This window comes from Lynx canadensis, chromosome B1 (genome assembly GCF_007474595.2).
Source record: "Lynx canadensis isolate LIC74 chromosome B1, mLynCan4.pri.v2, whole genome shotgun sequence".
In the NCBI taxonomy this organism is placed as follows: Eukaryota; Metazoa; Chordata; class Mammalia; order Carnivora; family Felidae; genus Lynx; species Lynx canadensis.
Genome location: NC_044306.2, coordinates 170,459,199 through 170,481,673, shown reverse-complemented (window position 1 = coordinate 170,481,673; position 22,475 = coordinate 170,459,199). Strand labels below are relative to the sequence as shown.

General features: G+C 37.8%; 1 protein-coding gene across 1 annotated transcript in view; it reads right to left on the bottom strand.

Moving 5' to 3' along the window:
• Positions 1-22,475, bottom strand: part of ATP8A1 (ATPase phospholipid transporting 8A1) — a 231,850-nt gene that overhangs the window by 107,446 nt on the left and 101,929 nt on the right. Inside the window, 6 exon segments of the mRNA XM_030313951.1 lie at positions 3,818-3,957; positions 6,363-6,447; positions 11,235-11,304; positions 15,768-15,817; positions 20,414-20,496; positions 21,690-21,795. Of these exon segments, the coding sequence (XP_030169811.1) occupies positions 3,818-3,957; positions 6,363-6,447; positions 11,235-11,304; positions 15,768-15,817; positions 20,414-20,496; positions 21,690-21,795 (534 nt within the window).

Here is a 22,475-nt window from a genome sequence, read left to right as displayed (position 1 = left end):
GAGCCAATTTGGGGGTCCTCTCCACCCCTCCACCCTTAATCAGAGCAACTCTGCTTGTATCTCTTATACATATTATGATTCAGGCAATACTTCGTTTGCTAAATGGGTTTTGCTGTTAGAAGAAAGATTTAAAATTCACTATCTACATGCTAAGTCTAATATTGTGGTCCACCCCAAAAAACAGATTGCAATCACATAAAAAGAGACTACATAATCCACATGTCTCATTTAAAGTAGCCAAAGAACGCTATGGTGCCTCAGTCGGTTGAGCATCTGACTCTTGATGTGGGCTCAGATCATGATTCTAGGGTCGTGGGATCAAGCCCCTTTGGGCTCTGTGCTGAACATGGAGCCTGCTTAGAATTCTCTGTCTTCATCTATCTCTCTGCCCCTTTCCCCTGCTCATGCAGTCTCTAAAAATAAAAACAGATACAAAAATAAAAATTAAAAAAAATAAATAAAGTAGCCAAAGAAGAAGCCAAAAACGGTTGACCCTTAACATTATGACAGCTAAATGTAAAGCCAGGGCAATGCACCTGCAGGACCCGTGCTCTGCCATGTTGAAACCTGCCTCAGTAGGGTGGTTTTAATGACAATCACCCACAATTCCTACTGAACACTCACCCCAGCGATTTTAACCCAGAATGCAAGCTCAGACCAAGGAAGCAGTGATATCACCCTGACTCTAGATACATTAAAAATCCTAGAGTCTTCAAATGATCAGGGATGGCAAAAGTATTTTCAGAAAAATAACTCTTCGTTACAGAGACTCTTCAGTATTATTGTGCCTGTTCTTTTTCCCTAAAAAAATCTCTGACCTCTTTTAACTGGTAAAATAATCTTTTGGGGTTCATTTTATTTTTTATTATTTAAAAAATTTTAAATGTTTATTTTTGAGAAAGGCAGAGACAGAGCACAAGCAAGGGAGGGGCAGAGAGAGAGGGGGAGACACAGAATCCAAAGCAGTTTCTAGGCTCTGAGCTGCCAGCATACAGCCTGACACGGTGTTCGAACCCATGATCCAGGAGATCATGACCCGAACCTAAATTGGATGCTTAATTGACTGAGCTTCCCAGGAGCCCCGGAGTTCATTTTAAAACTTATGTCTCTGGAGCTACCGTTGGACCAAGCTTGTGGGTCACCATTTCGGGTTCCTTCCGAATTCCCTACTTAAGGAATTTGTTCAGACCATGATGCTCAGGTCCTCCACTGAGGGAGTGTTCCTTATTTGCCTGTGCTTCCCCAATACCTAACACCTATTAGCAGCCTAATTAAAGTTAATGAAATAAACACCTGAGTGGAATTATGGTTTTAGGGATAGGGATGGACACAGAAATCCAGCCCTTATTTGGAAACTGGCTGAGCAAGGGAACCAATCCTTTCACCTTTCTGGTTCTTAGATTTTTCAATAAAACTTAGAGACCATGGCTTATCAGAAAGTAAAAAGGAATTAGCTATCAATCTCCTTTTCATTCATTTTAGGAAAGAGGCAGTCAGAGGGAGGCATCTGTATGTGTAAGCTAAAAATATACATATACATGTAATGCATTTCCCAGACAAGTTAAATTTTTCCGTGTGACTCACGATCACCATCTGCTGGAGAAAGGTTGAACTTCTATTTCATTTAAAAGATGGAAGTCCCAAGGCTTTTAATACCAGATATTACACTTACTACACACACACACACACACACACACCCACCCACCCACCCAACTGCAACAACTGTTAAACCCATAAAACCTAATCTATAAACTCTAGGGAGTTCAGAGTAAAACTGTTATTAGGCACGTTAAACATTCAACTCCAGAATTTTCTACAGTATGCTTTATGCAGAAACAACATTTAATGGTTAGAATCCATTTTCAAATATTTTATTGTAACTTCTTATATATTAATTCTATCACATTACCATGGAGGTAAAGGCTACATTATTATTCAGGCTGTGTACAAAAGGAGGCAGGAGAAAAGTTATTTCCAAACGTATTTCCAAACGTTAGTTTTTTTGTTCTTAGTCCTCAAAACAATAAGAAAAAAACAACAGATTAAAAACCCAAACCATTAGTACTGTAGGAAACATGTAACTTTGGCTGGAGAGATTGAAAGAGATTATGGTCATGGCATTGTAAATAATAAAGTATTTTATTTTACCACATTATGTCCCAAAGACATAATCATATATAAATATGTTAGGGAAAAAAAGAGAGGGAGAGAGACTTATTCAACAAGTTAACTGATAACAAGCTGTGTGTGTGCTTCTAAAGCTGGGGGGTAGATGGGTATTAAGTTGGAAGGTACCATATATGCTATCACAAGTCTTCTGAGAAATAAGCAAGATACAAAAATAAGTTCAAATGCAAGGAATGTATGAGAAAAAACTAGCTTCTAAAGTGATCACAGTCCACTGAGGAGACAGGAGAACACTATCTCGTGTCACAAATGGCCACTGTATACAACAGAGAAAACCACCTGCAGCTGGGGCATGACATTCCCCAGTATTATACACAGAGGCAGCATATGGGAGCAGAAAGGGGAAGGAGGCATCAGTGGGGCTAACCACCTTTCAGACAGGAAGTGCCAGAGAGCAAACTGTTTGAAAAAGAGGAAGGAGTAAAAAAATGTCAACTTTTACTAACCTGCAGGCAAGATCCAGTAAGCTGAAGCTAACAGACAAACCAGATTCTATGTAGTACAAACATGAATACAGTCAAGGAATTATGCAGTAAAGAAGTTATTTGATGGAAAGTGAAAGGTTAGAATGAAGATACCTGAGTGGCTAAGAGCATGGACTTTGGAGCCAGAATGAGGATTCTGGCTCACCCTCTTACGAACTGTGTAATCTCAACCAAATCACTTAACCTCTCTGTTTCCTTGATTTCTTCATCTGTGAAACTGGAGTCATTAACATTACCTGCCTCCAAGGGATGTTGTGAGGACTAGTTAATAGATTCAAGGGCTACAAAGGCATTTGGCACACGGTAAGTACTACACAAATATGTCTGCCATTCTTAATTAAGGAGGTGAGATTTCTTGCTACTTATAAAGCAGCGATCATAGTGTATCCATTGCTTTTTGGCTGAATAGCCTTGGTTTCCTTATCTGTAAAATAAGAGTATTTTTGGTTGTGACACAAATGATGGATGTTTGTATATGTATGCATACGTGTGTGTGTGTGTGTGTGTGTGTGTGTGTGTGCATACACACAATGAATAGCCAGGTATAAGCACTGAATTGTTCACTTATGTCTTCTTCATTATTAGGTATAGAGCCACACAAGCTATATTTTTACATTATTTTGTATTACATATTATAAATCTTCATTTATATACATATATACATATATACATATATACATATATACATATTCAGGCTGTGTACAAAATGAGGCAGGAGAAAAGTTATTTCCAAACGTATTTCCACATATACATATATATGTATGTATACATATATACATATATATACACACACATATACATATATATACACACACACATGTAGTGTATGTAACTTGTGTGCACGTGTGTGTGGAGGAGGGCATGCTTATCTTCAATGATGCGGAAGCAATAGTGTACATTGGCAAGAAATTAGCCTAACTCCAATCCAAAATTATATAAAAAAAAGAAGGTCTACACAAAGTAATTCCAGAGACTTTTCGGCAAAAGTTTTAACCATAATTAATATCTGTTGATGCTTCGACCCAAGGAAATTCAACAGTGAATGGTGTGTCAAAATGTTCTGATCTTTATTTATTGGCTCCTGAAAAGACTGAAGTTTTCTGGAAACCAAATTTTCTGTATGAGCAAAATGGTCTTTCACATACCTTTTCAATTAACTCATAACTCTCTTCGAGTTTGAGCAGTCTGTTCTGCACGGATGTGGATGCACGCTGATAGACGGCTCGCCACTCCTGAAAGTCGCTCTCTGAGATCTCAGCCACGGCAAAACATAAAGTTCGTAATCCTGAAAAAAGGCAGCATATATCCCCCCAACACCAAATAAGATTTTATTCAGAAGTAGGACCCTTCCATTTTTATATAAATAAGTCTTATTTTGAAAAGACTGGCTCAATTCAAACAATATGTTGAAGTCTGATTCAGTTGTGACACCACTTTAGTGTAAAATGGGTATTTGTGCTCCCCTCACCTTAAACCGGCACCCTGCTTCTGATCCCTAGCTCTTTCGATACATCCTTTGTGCCTTTCCCAAAGTGACTTTTCCAACATCCAAATCTTATCAGATTATTCCTTTTTTGAGATCTTTCAATTATTCCCCGGGATAAAGTCCAAACCCCCAAATCCGGCTCACTTACCCTGTACCAATTGTCTTCAACCTCCTTCTCTGCCATTTACCTCCTACACACCAGGGTCTCTGCACACGCTGGTCACTTTTTCCCCCTTTCACCCCCTCCAACTCCCTCAACTGTCTGCCTTGCATCTGCCTTAAGACTCAGTTCGTAATGTCATCTCTCGGAAGCATTCTCCTCTCACTCAGACCCCACAGGCAGAAATCCCCAAACACACCTATGGTGTGAATGACAATGTTTCATACTGTTTTTCTTGTGGATTTCCTGTATTAGTGTCCAGATCCTGGAGGGAAGGGGCCCTGAGTTCTTCATACCTCTAACTCTAGTACTGGGCACAGTAGCTGGCTTGTAGATGCTTCATAGATGCTTATGAGGAAAAAGAGGGACCCCAATGGGGTCTCCTAGGAAAGCCATGTGCCTCATACAGGGATATATACTTGTATTTATTATTGTTCTTTATCACCATAAAAGTGTAGTATAAAGAGTCTAAAAGACCTGAGGGATAGTGACAAAACAAAAGTACTCATCAGAAACACCCTAGGAAAACAACCGAATCTGATGTTTGAGATGACCTACTCCTCGTGATCAGTGTCTATCAATTTCATAACTCACTTGGAAACCACCTTCAGCCAAACAAAAAACAAAAAACGGTGGATTGGAACAAGGAAGAAGCAAAAGCATTTGTCAGCCAGGACAAATGCAGTTAATTGGGTTCCTGAGAAGACAACACCCTCACTCAAAGTCATTAACTCATAGAATAACGAGGTGCTAGTGACCGCAAGCCAAATAAAATATGACCAGGGAACATGTCAGAAATAAGAAGCAGAGAACATAAAGTGCCCAGAGGACTCTATCTTCCAAGAAAGGAGTAGGGTTGTCCATTGCCAGCTCACGGAGAGTAGAAGCTAAATCTTTGGGGCCATATTAGGACATGTTTTTCTCTTTTGGAAATTTGGCTGAAGACTTACTCTGGGGTAGCCATGGAGTAAAAGCGATGTTCAGCCCAGGGCCAGAAAGAATAGGGTGGAGGTGAAGACCAAGAAAACTTAAATTTGTCTAGGAGCTGGACTATCCTCGTATCATAACCAGAGAAGAGAGAGATGTTCCCTCAACCCTCCTCCAGAAAAAGAACCTGGGCAGGATGCTGGCTAGGTTGTACCCGCCGAGCCCAGCTGAGGATGCGCCTTGAGGAATCTGAACTCTATGAACAGGAGTGTCTCCATGCTCTTGCATTTTTGGAGAGCTGGGAGAAGGTTCTTTATGCCCTTGCTTTTCAAAATCTCGTGCTTTTTAAAACGTTCCTATCTTTTTGCAGCTTTTGGATTAAGAGGAAAAAGGATTTGATCAGAGGTCAGGCTTGCTGCATTTGGTGACCGTTGTAGCTGAAGCAGACAAGAGTGAAACCTTAGATGGGAGATTTAGATACAGCTCTGACTACTTCTGTTAAGTTCAGAGATAAGGCTCTACAAATTCTTGTAGTAACAGACCCTACTGTTTAAGGACTCTCGAGTCCTCCCATCTAATCTAGATCATTCCCCTAGACTATGCACTGCTCTGCTATACAGATAATATGTTTCAGGAGGACACAGAGACAGGACTCAACATATTTAGATCCCAAGCCTCACACAGAGCCTGTCATGTGGTAGGGGCCTAAGAAGTCTTGAGTTAAAACTATACTGAATAACTATTCTTATAGCCATATAGGCTTATTTTTCTCCTCTTTCTTATTCAGACTAGCATAGCCAGTTGTTTTGTTTGTTTCTCTTCCTTCTACACTGCTAGAGATACAACATATTTATAATGTGAATAGTACCCATTCTAAAAAGTGAACAGATTTATAGGCCCTATACCCCCAAAACTTGGGGGCTAAGTCTCTCAAAATTTTAATACAGAAAAGCAAGCAAAAATAATAGGAACAGCATATAGTATAATCTAAATTATCAACATTAATTGTTCTCTTACTTTAGGAATTTCTAAGTCAAGAAACAACAATCTTGCAAGACACCAGAAGTATTTGATTTCTTTTTATTTTAATCATGCTGTATTGCTGTATTATACTCACCTTCTGTAGCAAACTGCTCTAAATGTTTTAGGGTAATTTCTTTGTATTTTGAAGTCTCTGCCAGTCGATCATAAATTACAGTGTCCTCGAAAACAAACAGAAGGTAGAATGCAATTAAAGTAAGCATCTTGAGCTTAATGAACATTAATGTTGGCAGCATTATTAGCAGCAAATCAGTATAAAAACAAGCAATCACTTTGAGCATTAATTTTAAAGCACAAAATATTTTTTGCCTAATAACACTGTTTCCCTAGTGACACTAAGAAATAAGGTTTGAGTCATATATTTTCATCTTTCTCCTTTCTGAATACATCCGTAGTTACTCCAGTGATCAACATTTCATATTCTAGCAGTACCTCACTTATCTTGCAAGATCTTCCCCAACCCTGAAGGTAGGGCAGGATGCTGCAGTGTTCCTGGGTGCCACAGGGAAAAATGGTCCAGTACTCAAAAAGTTTGGGAAGTGCTGGGCTGAACGAAGCTTGCCCTGTAGGAATACTTAGAGCCCTTAAAATGCTAATGTGAACAGATGTCTAAGGGGGCCATGTGGTATGTTCCCCAGACTCATTCACTATGGAGCCCGGGCTAGGGATTAGGGCATCTCTATGGGGTTGGTGCTCACAGAGAACAAACTTTGAGAAACACAAGGCCAAATCCACTGAGAGGGTTGGTGGGTATGATAAGGAGAATTCTGAACAAATCTAGCATTGCCTGATAGCTGAATATTTCTGATTGTGTCACTTTATCTTCTGAAAGCTCAATTAACTTAGTCTGTAAAATGCAATTACTGGATTATCTTTAAAGTGCCTTTCGGCGTGAATGTTGTGCACCACTTACAGTTCTCTGATTTTTGCCCCTTTATAAATTGCTTATTGTTCCTTTAGTTATTCCTCAGCTTGGATTTAATGTTTTAAGAATTTTAGTGTTTGGCCTTCATGGTTTTATTAGACTAGGAAAAAATAAATCATTTACCTGCAATTACTTTCTCAGTGGTATTACCCATTTTGGGGTCTCCAGTCTCAGGGCTGAGATTTGGAAGGAGGCTAATGGAGTATGATTTAGAACCCTTGAGAGAAACAAGAACTTAGTGACCTCAGGACAGATGGAATATTCCAGGCCCCAATTATGAATTTCTTTTCATTCTTTAGTGGTGGAATAGGAAGGGGGGGGGCAAAGCAAAAGGAAATGGTAATTTCCCCTCATGGTTCCTTTCTAGGAATGAAAGGTATAACTTGTGAAATCTATTTTTTTCCAGAGGCTAATGACTTTTTCAAAGAAATTAAATAGGCTGCTTTGAAACTAAGAAAATCTTTTAAAAAATTAAAGTCACGAAAACCAAAGTGATAAGGAAGATTAAATTCTGCAACGTAGCCAAATTTTCTAGCGGAAGACACTGATGTCCAAAATAGAATTTTCTATCTTTTTATGGTATCAAGGAACGCAAGAGACAGAATATACATGAATTATATGGTATGTTTTTAAATGACAGTCACAACTGGCCATGCTTACCTGTCAGAAATACATGAAGATCAACTTTTTACCCAGAGTAATGCTCATTAATTCAGAGAGCTACATCAAGTATATGGTACGTGGTTAGGACCAAAAAGGTTTCTTCACAGAACGAAAGCGTGTGCACCCTTAGGATCGGATTAGAACCTACTGAGTCTACATTTATAGAAAAATCCTAACTGGATTTACTTATCTGGTGTCCTAGCCCCTCAGCAAGGTAAGATCAGAAAACAGTGCAAGAGGGGATGTTCCTGGAGTGCACGGTACAGATTCCAGGTGTTTATGTGAAGAGTCTACAGCTTCAAGATGAATAACTCATCTTAGGTCGATTTTCACTTGAAAAGTTGTTTTCCTGTTCATCTTTTATTTTTTTAATTATTAGTATTAAAAAAAATTTTTTTTAACGTTTATTGATTATTGAAAGAAAGAGAGAGACAGAGCATGAGCATGGGAGGGGCCAAGAGATGGGGAGACACAGAATCTGAAGCAGGCTCCAGGCTCTGAACTGTCAGCACAGAGCCCCACACAGGGCTTGAACTCACAAACCGAGAGATCATGACCTGAGTCAAAGTCAGACGCTTCACAGACTGAGCCACCCAGGCACCCCTATAGGCGCCCCCTACTGGAATAGCATTTTTATTTTCTTGAATAAATTAAGATTTTATTCGTGTCGATATAACTTTTTAAAAATAGGCTACTATTGCAGACATAAACTGTATATTGTATACTTTTCCTTTTTTTTCATTTAAAATTAAAAAAGCAAGGCAACTTCATTGCAGAAAACCTGGAAAAGAATAAAAAAATAAACCATCCATATCCACACACACAGAGAACCACCATCTCTCTGTGCTGTATTCTAGATGAACTCTTCAGTGCTGTCTTCCAATTCACTGACTCCGCCCCTGCCCCTTCCACTCTGTTTAGAGTTTATTCCATTTAGTGATGTTTTCTCTTGATTGTTTAGGACTTCCAATTTAGCTTACACGTACCCCCACCCCTCAACCCCAATTTCTTTTTGATTAAAAATAGTTGTTGTTGTTGTTGTTGTTTTTTAAATCATGTTGAGCTCTAAGCATCCTTGGTCAGACCTGTCTGTACAAATGATTTCACCTGGAGTGAATTCGTGTCCAGTGGTTGATTGACATGCTTGTTCTCTCTTCGGCATTAGACTTACCTCATGTGTCCCTAAGTTTTGCTCTCACTCTCTCCCTGTTTGTGTGTACCCCAATCTGATGGTTTTATATACCCCCCCCCCAGCAGAGTTGGTATGAGCTTTTCTTAGTCTCTTCTCATAATTAGGAACCTCATCACTGTCTCATGCATCAAAGAGGCTCCCATCCACATTTTACAGAAAGCACTATTTGCCCCCATTGTCTCACAGAAACCAAACTCCAACCACTGCTCCCCAATCCTGATTAAATCTCTCTTTTTAGATCCTCTAACTCTTCACTTTTAGCCTCTTCTTTTCATGTAATATCTCCTTACAAGATCTCATCAATCCTCTGCTTTTAGTTTCCAGCTATACTTGTTAACTCCTAAATCTGTATCAGCACCCTAGATTCCTTCCCATGTATAATCCAAACATCTCTGCCTCATGGCCCAGATGTAGTTCCCAACCCTCTATCATGGGACGTGGTACCACTTCGTCTACCCAGTTAAGTTGAAATTGGATAACAATCCTAGATCATGGTTTCCCTCATCACCCACATGTAATCAGTTACTAAGTCCTAAATCTCCACCCTCTCAATCCTCTCTGTAACTGTCTTGGTTCAGATCCTCATCAACTCTTGGGACAATAGCATCAACTGGTAACTCTGTATGCATCTCTTTTCTGCCTTAAGCCATCTTCCTAAATGGCATCAGAATAATTCAGAAAAAAATACAAGTTCGTGAGCATGAAAATAATGCATGACCTAATGCATGCTCACCTTGCCAGCCTTGAATTCTGCTATTCCCTGCCAAACTGTGTGCAGTTCTCAAGTGTACCTTGCTGTTTTACATATTTCTGCCTTTTTAGCATTCGGCGGCATTTCACAGCCAACTTGGTTGGGAGTGAGGGGAAACAATGCAATAAGCAAGTTAATGTATACAAACTCTCCATGATTATACAAAAAGGAAATCCAGTGTTTTTATAGTTTATTCAGTGCTTTAACTCCCCAAAGGTTCTAGATGGATGATTACTCAAAACTAAGAATGGAAGGATGTAAGTTGAGTGTAAACTGAACACATATCAATCATTCCCTTATCACTAAATACTACCCTTGGAATGTGGGAGAACTTTAAAGTATACCTCAATATTGTATACTAGTCTTCTTTTTATATATATTTTCCTGACTAGGCTCAGCTCCTGACAAGTGTTGGGTCTTATCTTCCTTTTTCCAAAATCCAGCTGAAAGGCTGGTAGATAAAGTGCACACAATGAATAAATGTTACTTGTTTCAGTCAACAACCGGAGGAATTCTAAACCTAAATTTATGAGACGTCACGAAATAATTCTACCAAAATGCTTTAAAAACACGGCATTCAAAATTGCATTTCAATGCTTTAAAACCAAGGCATTGAAAAACATTTTCAACAAAAATTTAAGTAATAAGCTTTGGCTTCCTAATAAGTTCAGTTTCCAGGTTTCATTCAATAAATCAAGGTTGCAATTATATTTAAAATTGGAAAGTTCTAAGTTGGTAAGTTATCTGACTAGTCCAAGTAGATTAGGTGTCCAGAAAGGATAATTCAGAAGAAAAATGCTAATTTTAGGAACAAAAAGTGGCTCTGGTCCGTAGACCCCTTATTTAGATTTCTATGAGTATAAACATATTTTAACTAGGAAAATTCACTTCGAATGACAAATTACTATTTTTGTCAATATAACCTGCCAATATACAAAAGCCAACCAATAGTCAGAAATTCTGTTATAATTAGAACAATGCAAAACAAATAGTAATGACCATATGATGAAAATTACAGCAGTCACTGTGATCCAATTTTTCCCCATGTTTCTATGGTCTTTAAAAAAATTAGATTCAAACTGGTGTGGATCATTACATTTCTAATACAATTTCAAAGCATTTTCTACTTTAATTGTCTTCTAACGTATTTTATAATATAAACCTCAAATATTATGTATCAAAAATTGAATTATATACATAACCTAGGCCAAATTTTTTCAAAGCACCAAATTTACCCAGAAGGAATTCCGCATTTCACCAGAAGAGGCTGAACACTATTACTATAAAACACCAAGGAAAGTGGATGTCAGCAACTTTATGCTAAACATCTGTGTTACATTTCCATAGCAGAATGCTGAACGTATACATTATAAACCGTCATAAATCAAAACTGTTAAAGACAAAAATAAAAACTTACAGCTCCTTTGCAGTAAAGTCGTAACTTCCCGGATGGAGTGCGAACAATCACCGACATTCTTTTTCTAGCGCTGAAAGAAAGAGGTTTTCCATAATGTGTCATCATACTGAGAATATGCATATATATGTTTGTCATGCCTCACATATTTTAACGCTCACAGTGAAAAAATAAATGTGACCAAATTATGAGTCCTATCCTTCCACATACACAAACTGTCCCCTGGGTGTATGGCTGGGTATCTTTGAAAGTTACATCACGTCTTTTTAAGACACCAGGGTACCATCCACTGCCCTAAAGGAATAATTTACAAAATGGATCCCAGGAAGCCTGCAAGAGTTAGTACCCACTTGAGCAGAAGAAAGTTCTGGCTCAATGTTTTAAGATTTAAAAAATATTAAAGTCAGTGTCTTTTAAGAGGAATTGTATGTTACAGCTTTAAATACAAACAGAAATAATAATCTATGTTAAACATATACCCAAACCACACAGAAAGGCAAACACTGGCACTTAAAAACTGACTTATGCATTCACAACGATTGTTTTTCAATGATTACTAGCAAACCACTGGCATCATGTAAAAAGCCCAATTTATATGACAAAGCTAAGCTAATGAGCACAAGCATTTTAACACCGCGTTGGCGATATAAAAATGGTAGTCAAACACACAGCATCTTGCACTGCATTTGCAAAGACATAGCAAATGACACTGAATAGAAGTGGCACAGACTGCATAAGATATACCTCATTTAGAAACAAGCGCATATAAGCATTCTCTCCAGAAATGAGGGAGAAGAAGGACTTCTCAAGGGTCTGTATCTATTTGTTTACCTTACAATATTCTGCTACGAACTGAGGTGAGTCCAATATAAGGAGCAGTTAGATATGGTATCCTAGCATACCACACAGTCAGGAGTTTCTTTCTGAGGTATCTAGAAATATTTAGTCTTCTGTTTCTCCATCTAGAATCCCCACTGTATTAGTACCTCCGATCGCTGTCCCTGTGCTTTGGGAATACATTCAATTGGGCCCTCTCCGTAATGACATTGAATAGTCTATATTCTGTCTCAGCCCTTCTTGGTGCCTCCTTAATCCAACTTTAATGAGATGGTCCCAAACTCATCAACTTTTCTGCTCCTTTCTTCTCCTGGCAAAACTCACAATCCTGGGCAAATGGGAATGCTTTCTGTGGCACCACAGTAGATGGACATAGTTGGAGAAAAGTCACCCTGCCACCGAGTTTAGGAAATCCAAGATATCCATGTCACCTGGGTGCTCACTACTGTTCAGCAACATGTCACCTTTTTCTAATAAACTTGCTCTCTATCTGCAGGATTTGGAACACCTTCTCCCTTCTCCAAGTCTCTAATGAACCCTTGTACTCCGGATCCTTTGAATTTTTGCAATTCACCTTGATGAAAGCTACAGACAAAAAAATCTCTGTTCTTTTTGCCATTAACACCTACACATTTATCTGCTGGGCATCATCCTCTCTGCCTCTTTTCCTGACAATGGAGGAAGTATTTCTTTTCTTATCAGAGGACTTCCTTTCACATGTGAACCTCCTCTCTCACTCTTCTTCCTCAGTAACCTCACTCCTCAAGCTATGCTGCCCTCCCAAGTCTGCGTCTTCCACTTCTAGACTGGGTCCTCCTCATCAGTTGCGCATGTTTGAGTCTCTCTCCTACAAAACTCAGCCCAAAGAATGTGCCCCAAGAGAGCCACATCCCCATTCACAACTCAACCCCAAACAACTGCTACATGCATGGTCTCCACCTATATCCCCTGAATGCCCCCCCCCCATCACTGCCACCTGACTTCTCTCTTGACCTTCCCACTGAGTGGCTAAATTCAGCATATACTTTCCACCTTCAGCTCACCTAACCTCGCTGCAGTCTCTGACACAGAAGACCACGGTCACCTTGAAATCCACCTCTTCTCCTGGCTCTATGCAGTTATCCTCTCTTTATCCTCTACCTCTCTAACCACAAAGTAGTTTCTTTTGCAGATTCCTCTTCTTCTAATCAACCCTTAGAAGTTGGGGTTAGTCGTAGAGCAATCCTCAGCCTTTCTTATTTCTCTCATTCTGTATTTTATATCTAAGAGATCCAACTCATTTCTTTGGCTTTAATTATTTTAGAGAGAAAGAGAGAGAGAGAGAGAGAGAGAGAGAGAGAGAGAGAGAGAGAGAGAGAGAGAAAGCCCATTTACAGGCCAACAAGAACCAAATTTATATTTCAATCATAGGCTTCTCTTTTATGTTCCAGGCCCTCATATCCACGGCCTGTCCCACCACCTCCATCCGTATATCTCAGGGGCATCTCCAACGTAATGATTCAAACATCTCATCCCGCACATCTATTCCTATATCTGCCATCTGTATAAACGGCACCTCTACCTACTCAGCTGTTTACGCCAGAGGCTCTAACCCCTTCCTCCTTTCTTCTTCCACCTCCAATCCACCCCAAAGGCCCCCTGACATTCTTCCAGAAGGTATCTGGATTCTATCAACTTCACTTTCTTTGCACTACCATCATCCTAGTCTGAACCACTAATGTTTTTCCCAGAGCCTCTTTTAATGCCACCATAGCCACTTCTCTCACTTACGCCTTAATACCACCATAGCCACTTCTTCCTTACGCCTGCCCCATCGCTGCATCCTGATAGATCTTAAACCCCTGACCGTGCTTTATTTTTCTTCGTGATGCTTCCAGGTATGTGTTAATAAACAAACATACCCAAATGCTAATGATATACTATTTATAGTATCTTGTGGATATAATGCAAGTGGACTTAGCAAAAACAGCCACTTTGACATGAAAAAAAGAGGCCAGGAATACATTCTGGAAATATCTATATATATATATAGATATAGATATAGATATAGATATAGATATAGATATAGATATATAGATATATGCTCTATTATAGTTACTCATCCAACTTCTCATGCATTTTCCCTTGAGCCTTTCAGCACATACAAGTAAAGAGAGCAGTGTTTAAATAATACATTAGACAGACCCCATTATTTTTTATATTAAACACTGGCATGTGGTTACTCCCAACCAAGATAGCAACCAAAGCTGGCATAGAAAAGGAAATGACTTTTTTTCCCAGTAAGTTACAAGTGTTTCTATTTATTTATTTTAGTTTTTACTTAAATTCCAGTTAACATACAGTGTATTATTAGTTTCAAATGTAAAATTTAGTGACTCAGCACTTCCATTCAATACTCAGTGCTCATGACAAATGCATCCCTTAATCTCCACCACTTATTTCACCCATCCCCCACCACCCCTCCCCTCTGTAACTGTAATCAGTTTGTTCTTCTTAGTTAAGAGTCTGTTTCTTGGTTTTCATCTCTTTTTTCCTCTACGATCGTTTGCTTTGTTTCTTATACTGCACATGAGTGAAATCATATGGTGTTTGTCTTTCTCTAACTTATTTCACTTAGCAAAATACTCTCTCGCTCCATCCACCTTGTTACAAATAGCAAGATTTTGTTCTTTTTTATGGTTGAGTAATACTCCATTGTGTATGTATATCACATCTTTACCCATTCATCAGTCAATGTACATTGGGTTCTTTCCAAAATTTGGCTATTGTTGATAATGCTGCTATAAACATCAGGGTGCATGTATCCCTTTGAGTTGGTATTTCTGTATCCTTTGGGTAAATATCTAGTAGTGCAATTGCTGGATCGTAGGGTAGTTCTATTTTTAACTTTTTGAGGAACCTCCATAATGTAGGAAATGCCTTTTCTAGTCAGTGAGTGTATAAGCTTGCCTTATGTAGGAGAAAGTTCAAGGATTTAGGTAAACTCTTATTTCCTTGAAGAGCAGTGTTACCTCCTGGCCGTGGCCTAACCTTAAGTGCCCTGTTAATGGTGATGCAATCTTTAAAAACCATCCTGTTAACTGAGGCCTATTTGCCCTAAGAATGTAGGTTAGGAAACTCCATAGTCATGAAGAAATAAAAAAGCCAAAATCACGGCGATATCACTGATTATCATTAGAAGGCATCTATTATTTGACCTTAAGAAATAAAGTAGGATAATCTCTTTGATTTCTGCTTTTCCCTACTAGATGGTAACTGGTTTTATACCTAATGGAGGGATGGATATGGTTTCTGAAATCTCAAAGATAATTAGATACAATGAACACAGAATTAGACTGCTGGGTTCTTGACTCTGATTCATCCTCACTACACATAAATCCTAGTGCATCTAAGTATAATGTTTCCAGATCACCAGCCATGGGACTCTTGGTCCTATACTCCACAGTTGTGATGCAGACCAGCTATGTTCAAAAATATTTTTACACTGCCTCCAGGAGTCATGTCCTGCAATACTCTGAAGATGGGTGTTTATGACTTATTGGCAGCTATGACAATTATAAACTACACTGATGATTTTAGTATTTTGTCTAAATAAATTTAGCTAAATAAATAAAGCACACTCCTAGTTATTTAAAAGAGAAAAACAAAAATGTATAGAATTTCATCTCACAGATATAAATCACAGAGCAGCTGTTTTACCTGGTGAATTCCAGAACATTGAGCAATTCGTATCTTTCTTCTTGCCCCAACTAGAAGAAAAGGAATACGTGATTACATCAGGTTGGAAGTATCTTTGGCTTTTTGGAAATAAACCCTATGCATGAAGTTTTACTGTAAAAAATAGCACAAACAAAGCGTCCCTTCTGAATATATCCTCTTTAATTGAATTTATTAACTTTCAGGTTAAGATGGAAGACTGAACATATGCATTTAATTTCTGTCTATCCCAAAGTCTCACTAAAACTGGACTAAACACTTAAAAAAAGGAAAAAAAAAAACAAAACCAAACCTTACAATGGCAGGAAAGTCAGAAAGAGGACAACAGCACCAGAAATTTGCAAGCTAGAACACAGATCAATGAATGGTATCTTAGCAGATACAAGAAGGCTGAATGCTATAGTGGTCATGGGAAAGGCTGACAATCCACTTGATTTATACCACATAATCCTTAAATGGTTTAAGGATGTGAGAAAGCAGAGAGCTCTAGAATTCTGAGACAAAAGAGGGGCCTAAAATGGGAAGAACTGGGTAGGAGCCACTTGAAAAGCAGCTCTCAGCACTGGCCCATCCTTTTGTCTAGAAGCTGACTGGCACAGCTGAAGATACATTGTGCACTGTGATCATATTCATATTAAATGCTGGGTCCCAATACCCATAGCTACTCAGCCAGACCTTCCCAGGCAGAAAGTGCAACATTACTCTCTGGGGAATTCAATAAGCCCAAGAGAAGCCTTACAGGTACAGACACTATGACTTCCCAAACAAATCCCCCCAGACCACTCTAGAGTAAAGCTCAGTGTAGACAAATACCCCTGTAGGCTCAGAACCGTCACATCAGCTTTCAAATTCCTCATTCTGAACCATAAGATTAACAGACATCTAAGGACACTAACATGGAACAGAGATATCAAAAACAAACAGATAAAAGCAATTTCGAGGAAAAAGAATTCAAAACCAAATTTCAAGTTGACCTGCAGAGTTTCAGGGTTGGGTTTCCTGATGGGCACAAGAGGCTCCTGAGCAGCCTGAATGTCTCTTCACTTAGTTTCAAAACCAGACTGAAGTGCTTTGTCATGTGATTCATACGTGGCATTTTCTGTTCTATTACTGGAAATGGATAACTGTGCCTTTCTGGTGGCATAAAACTTTTTTTGCAGTGTTATATACCCTTGGAAATCCTGCTGCATTAGCCAGTACATGCTTTTTAATGGGACCCATGAAGAAAATGTCTAAAACAATGAGACTGTTTGTAATAATTCTTATGTTTTTAGGATTCATATTTATACCCTGGCTACTGCTCTTTGGTAGTATAGGAGGAAACTGGCCTTATTATTCTGCATATTGCAATGTGTGTCAAAGACCTGGTAGAGTCTACCATACATTCCATATGAAGGGATACGGTAATTAAATGCCATTCTTTTCTCCTAAGTAGAAAATGAGAAAACTTAGGAAAAGAACATTTAGAAGTTGATTAGCTTTTGGTGAAGTACATTTTCTCCCAAAACTATAATCACTACAAAGCAACTGCAGTGACAGTTTGAGACCATTTTATATTCCGAAAAAGTCTGTAGTTTAAATGCTTGTAAATGCTTTGTAATTAAATGCTTTGTTAAATGCTTGTAAAATTTTTTTAGATGAAAATTTCAAAAAACTGTCATTATTCCTCTGAGACAAGTAATATATGTATTATATTCATGAAAGAAGAACAGGATACTATTAAAAAAGAAATATCGAGAGAACAAAAAAGCTTCTTGAAACCAAAAACATGATAGAAGAAATAAAAAAAAAAATGAGTAGAAGGCTGAGAAGATAAAGTTGATGAACAGTTTCAAAAAGTAGAGAAGGCAAAGACATGAAAAGCAGAAGACAAAAGTTAAAGATTACTTCAAGAATTCTAAAAAGAGAAAGTAGGTTGGGAAGAGGGAAGGAAAATGGAAAAATTTTCCAGAACTTAATTTTCCAAATGTAAAAAAAGGGTCCACCAGTGCTCAGGACAAAGGGTTAAAAATACTCCCAACTCTTGGAAGAGAGAAGTTCCTGGAATCTTCTAGAATGTGGGGGAGTGGGCAGGGGCAAGCCATAAAACCTGTGGAATCATAATGGCTTCTGATTTCTCAGTTAGGTGTACTGGAAACCGGAAATGTAGTGGAGCAGTCAAAATTCCTAAGGAAGATAATTTCTATCCTGGAATTCTATATTTATTCAGACTATCTAAATAAATAAATTACTCCCTATGTATCTCTTCCAAAAAGTCACTAAAGAATGTATTCCACAAAAGTAAAAGAGTAAACCAAGAGCAAGGAAGACATAGGATTTAGGAAAAAAAAAGATCTAACACAGAATAGAGGTAAAGAAAGTATCCAGGAAGGGGTGCCTGGGTGACTCAGTCAGTTGAACATTCGACATTGGCCCAGGTCTCACGATTGTGGGTTCGAGCCCCGCATCAGGCTCTGCACTGACAGCTTGGAACCTGGAGCCTGTTTCAGATTCTGTGTCTCCCTCTCTCTCTGCCCCTCCCCCACTCATGCTCTGTCTCTCAAAAATAAAATAAAACATTAAAAAATTTTGAAAAAAAAAAAAAAAAGAAAGAAAGTCCCCAGGAAGACAACAAACCAATTTCAGGATGACAACTGTGAACAGAATGGTGACCCATCAACTAGTGTATCTGAGATCCTGAGAGTCAGGAGCTGGACTTATGGAGGACTATCACTACTATGTCCTCTGCTTTGAGAATGACTTTTTAACCTGAAGAAACAAACAAGAAATGTATCCCATCAAAACAAGGAAGTTCACGAAGAAGATCTGAGATATAGGAAATAGTTCAAAATGGAAGAAAATCAAAAGAAAATCTACAAAACCCAAGTGTTGTAGAAGCAGGTCTTAGACGACACTGGCACAGACCAAAAAGAATGATGAATTTCTAGAGGGATGGGGAGGTCTCAAGGTAAGAACTGCCAACTGACAGATTACATGGTGTGGCTGTACTGATAAGAGTGTACCAAGAAGGTATGGCAACAATCACTAATAGGTTAAATAAATAAGTAAATAAATAAGGCAATTGAAAAAAAGATAAGGGACTTATCTTTAGGAAATAAAGGAAAAATTATTTTCAGGAAATAATTTATAACAGGAAAAACAAAAAGAGAAAAAAATTCCTGAATACAATAACGTTCAACTATGAACACTGGTACAGGCATAATAACAAACATTAAATGATGATTTTTTAATGAGATGCAACTTACATACAATGAAGTATGCAGACTTTAAACGTATAGGCCAGTGAAAACTGTCATTTGACAATGGTACAGTTGTGGAACCACCCCAATCGAGATAGAGAACATTCCCATCACCCCATAAACTGCTGTGCCCTCCTCCAATCCATTTCCTCCCTGACTCTGAGGCAATCACTGTTCTGAATTCTATCCCCACGATCACTTTTGCTGATCTTGAGCTGTATATATATGTGTGTGTGTGTCTTTTTTTTTTTTTTTTTAAATTTAGAGAGAGAGTGTGTGAGCAGGGGAGATGGGCAGAGGAAGAGGGAGAGATAGAGAGAATCTTAAGCAGGTTCCACACTCAGTGCAGAGCCCGACATGGGGCTCAACCCCAGGACTCTGGGATCATGACCTGAGCTGAAATCAAGAGTTGGACGCTCAACCAACTGAGCCACCCAGGTGCCCCTCGAGCTGCATATAAATGAAACTAGAGAGCATGTATGTCTTTGTGTCTAGCCTCTTCTGCTTCAACATAGTGTTTTTGAGATTTACCCATGTTGTTGATGAATCAATAATTCCCTCCTTTTTACTGTTTGGATATTCCATTGTATGTGTATGTCACAATTTGTTTACCCGTTCTCCTGTTGACGGACGTTTGGTTTGTTTCCACCGTTTGACTACTCTGAATAAAGCTGCCATGAACATTCCATTAGATGTCTGGGGACACATGCTTTCATTTCTCCTGGGTCATTATGAGTGATGAGTACCATTGCTGGGTCAGGTGCAGGTTTACCTGTGTTAGAAAACTCTAAGGGTTTTTCCAAAGGTCTTGTGCCGTTTAACATATCGACTAACATACGGATGCTCCACTTGCGCCACATTCTCATTGACATATGGTGCTGCCAGTGTTTTTAATTTTAGCCTTTTTGGTGGGTATATAGCATCTCACTGTGATTTTAATTTGAATTTCACTGTTCACTAATGATTTTTTTTTTTAATGTGCTCACTGGCCATTCATGTATCTTCTTTTGTGAAATGTTTGTTCAAGTCTTTTGCCTATTTTAAAAATTGGGTCTGAATACCCGTTTAACTAAAAACTGTCATGTAACTACAGTAATATCAGGAAGGGATAGTGAATCAAGAGAGATAAATCCTCATTTAACCTAACAGAAGACAAAGTCAGTAGATAGGTTTAAAAGTGAAGAATCAAGACCTATATCATTAATCCCATATGCTTTTGAAAATATGAGATTTTTACATGCCTGAAGAAAGAGATATGGCTGCTTCTGGAGAAGGGGATTAGAGTAAGGAACGTCTATTTTATTATGATCCTTTGATATGATTTGATCTTTGAAGTTATGCATATGTCATTCCTTTGATGAAAAAGAGACTTAAAAATAAATAACTTACAGAATCTATAATCACTGAGTCAGGTGTTCTTCCAGTGAAAACAAAATTCAGTTGTTTGGCTGCTCTGACCAGTGCTCCCTCATCTGTTTTAGGAAAACACATGAAAGCAAATACATGGTGAGATGAAAAATTATCCCCAGTACAAGAGAAATACATTATTGTAATATATTTTCTGTTTAATTTTAAAAGAATTAAAATTCTGTTTATTCTGGTCCCTGTTATTGAAATCCATTTCTTTTAAAATTATATGACAATGCCAAAGGAATGAGTAGAATCATCTTAAGGATCTGAGACATGTATAGAACCAGGAGACATATTTTACTGTTAGTCATACACAGCTAAGAAGGAAAATTTAAATGTACCTTTGGTTCCACATATCCTCTAGAAAACCTTTCTCAAAACAAATGCACAAAATTGTCTTGCATTTGTGCTTTTCTCCTAAAACACTGAATGTAAAAAAAAATACTAATTGAGGATTCAATTTAAATGGATATAAATGCACTGTCAACACCTCAAACTAATATAACATTGTGTGCCAACTCTAAAAAAAAGAGAAACTTGGACAAAGGAAAAAAAGAAATGGATATAAATGAATTGATGTTTTATTTTGTCATGTATTACTTTCATCACCATACTACATCAAAATGAGATGTAATTTTTTTATGCCTTTTAGGAATTTGGTACATTCTACAAGGTCATGGGTGCTGGTTTAGAATACAGCTAAAACACTTAAAATGAAGTTCTTTAAAATATATTCTTTCTTTCCTAAAGTCTTGCAATCATCAAACTGACTGCCTAATTACATTGAAAACAGGTTTAAAATTAAGCCGAAGTATTAAATATTGATAACCATGCTAATACATATTTTATTGAATCCCTTTCAAATGTGTGAATTTTCTTCATCCAAAGAAATACTCAAGCTCCTTGATTATCATTTCCAAAAGAGGAAAGCAAATTTGTTATTTCAAAGAAGGGAGAACTTACTATGTGTGAGTACTTTTTAGTACTTTTTACTTGTGTGAATTTTGTTATTCAAATTTCCACACAATTTATGTCATATACCAAAAGTTACATATATGAAGTTACATATTTTAACCTATATATTTAATTCTGAAAGCCAAGTTTTTCTAATTAGTAAACACATTTTTTTAATAAAAAAAAAAACCCATAACTTGGTTATTTCATTTTCAAATTAAACTGATTTTTTTTCTAGACAACCTGAAATTTCAGAACAATTTTCCACTGAAAAAGTATATTATAATTCCTTCTTTTGTACCTGGAGATGCTGCTTGATAAATAATCTTATCGCCTTCTCGCTCTGGCACTGCTGTGTGACAAACAGCCATCATTGTAAGAAATTCACATATTATAGGTGCAGTTGGCTGTAAGAAATAAACACATAATTCAGCCTTTTTCACCTAAACATTTTGACACTAACGATAGCAATATTACTTCATGTCTATTAAGACTGTAGCTGTAAAGCATTGAAGGTGTGAGGGTATAGACAACTAAGAAGCCAACAGTTACTATGAATGTATTTTTAAAATCATTCCTTCCTACCTGCTTTCATTAATTTTTCAAACAATTATATAAGACAACTTGGTGGTACCAAATAAAAACAGCACAGTGAAAAAGGTAGATATAGTCAAATCCTGCCCTTAGAAGACATGAGAGAAATTCTAAAATGCTCATTTACCTGGTTCTAAATCTTGATTAGATTAAGCTTTTGGCATTTGATCTTACTAGGGTTCCACCACTTTGTTGCGGTGATGATGGCAGGATACCTCTCTGTAAAGCTTTGCCCTCCCTCTCTCTACAAATTACAACCCTAATCTGAAACATGTTTTACTAAATACAAAGATTTCGTTGAGCAATTACTATGTACAATGGATTCTTACAGCCTGAGGAAGACATAAAAGCGGATCCTTTCTGCAAGGAACTTAGAGCATATAGGAAAAAAGTAGTCAGATCTTTTATTTTTTTTAATTAAAAAACTTTTTTTTAACGTTTTTATTTATTTTTGAGACAGAGAGAGACAGATCATGAGCAGGGGAGAGGCAGA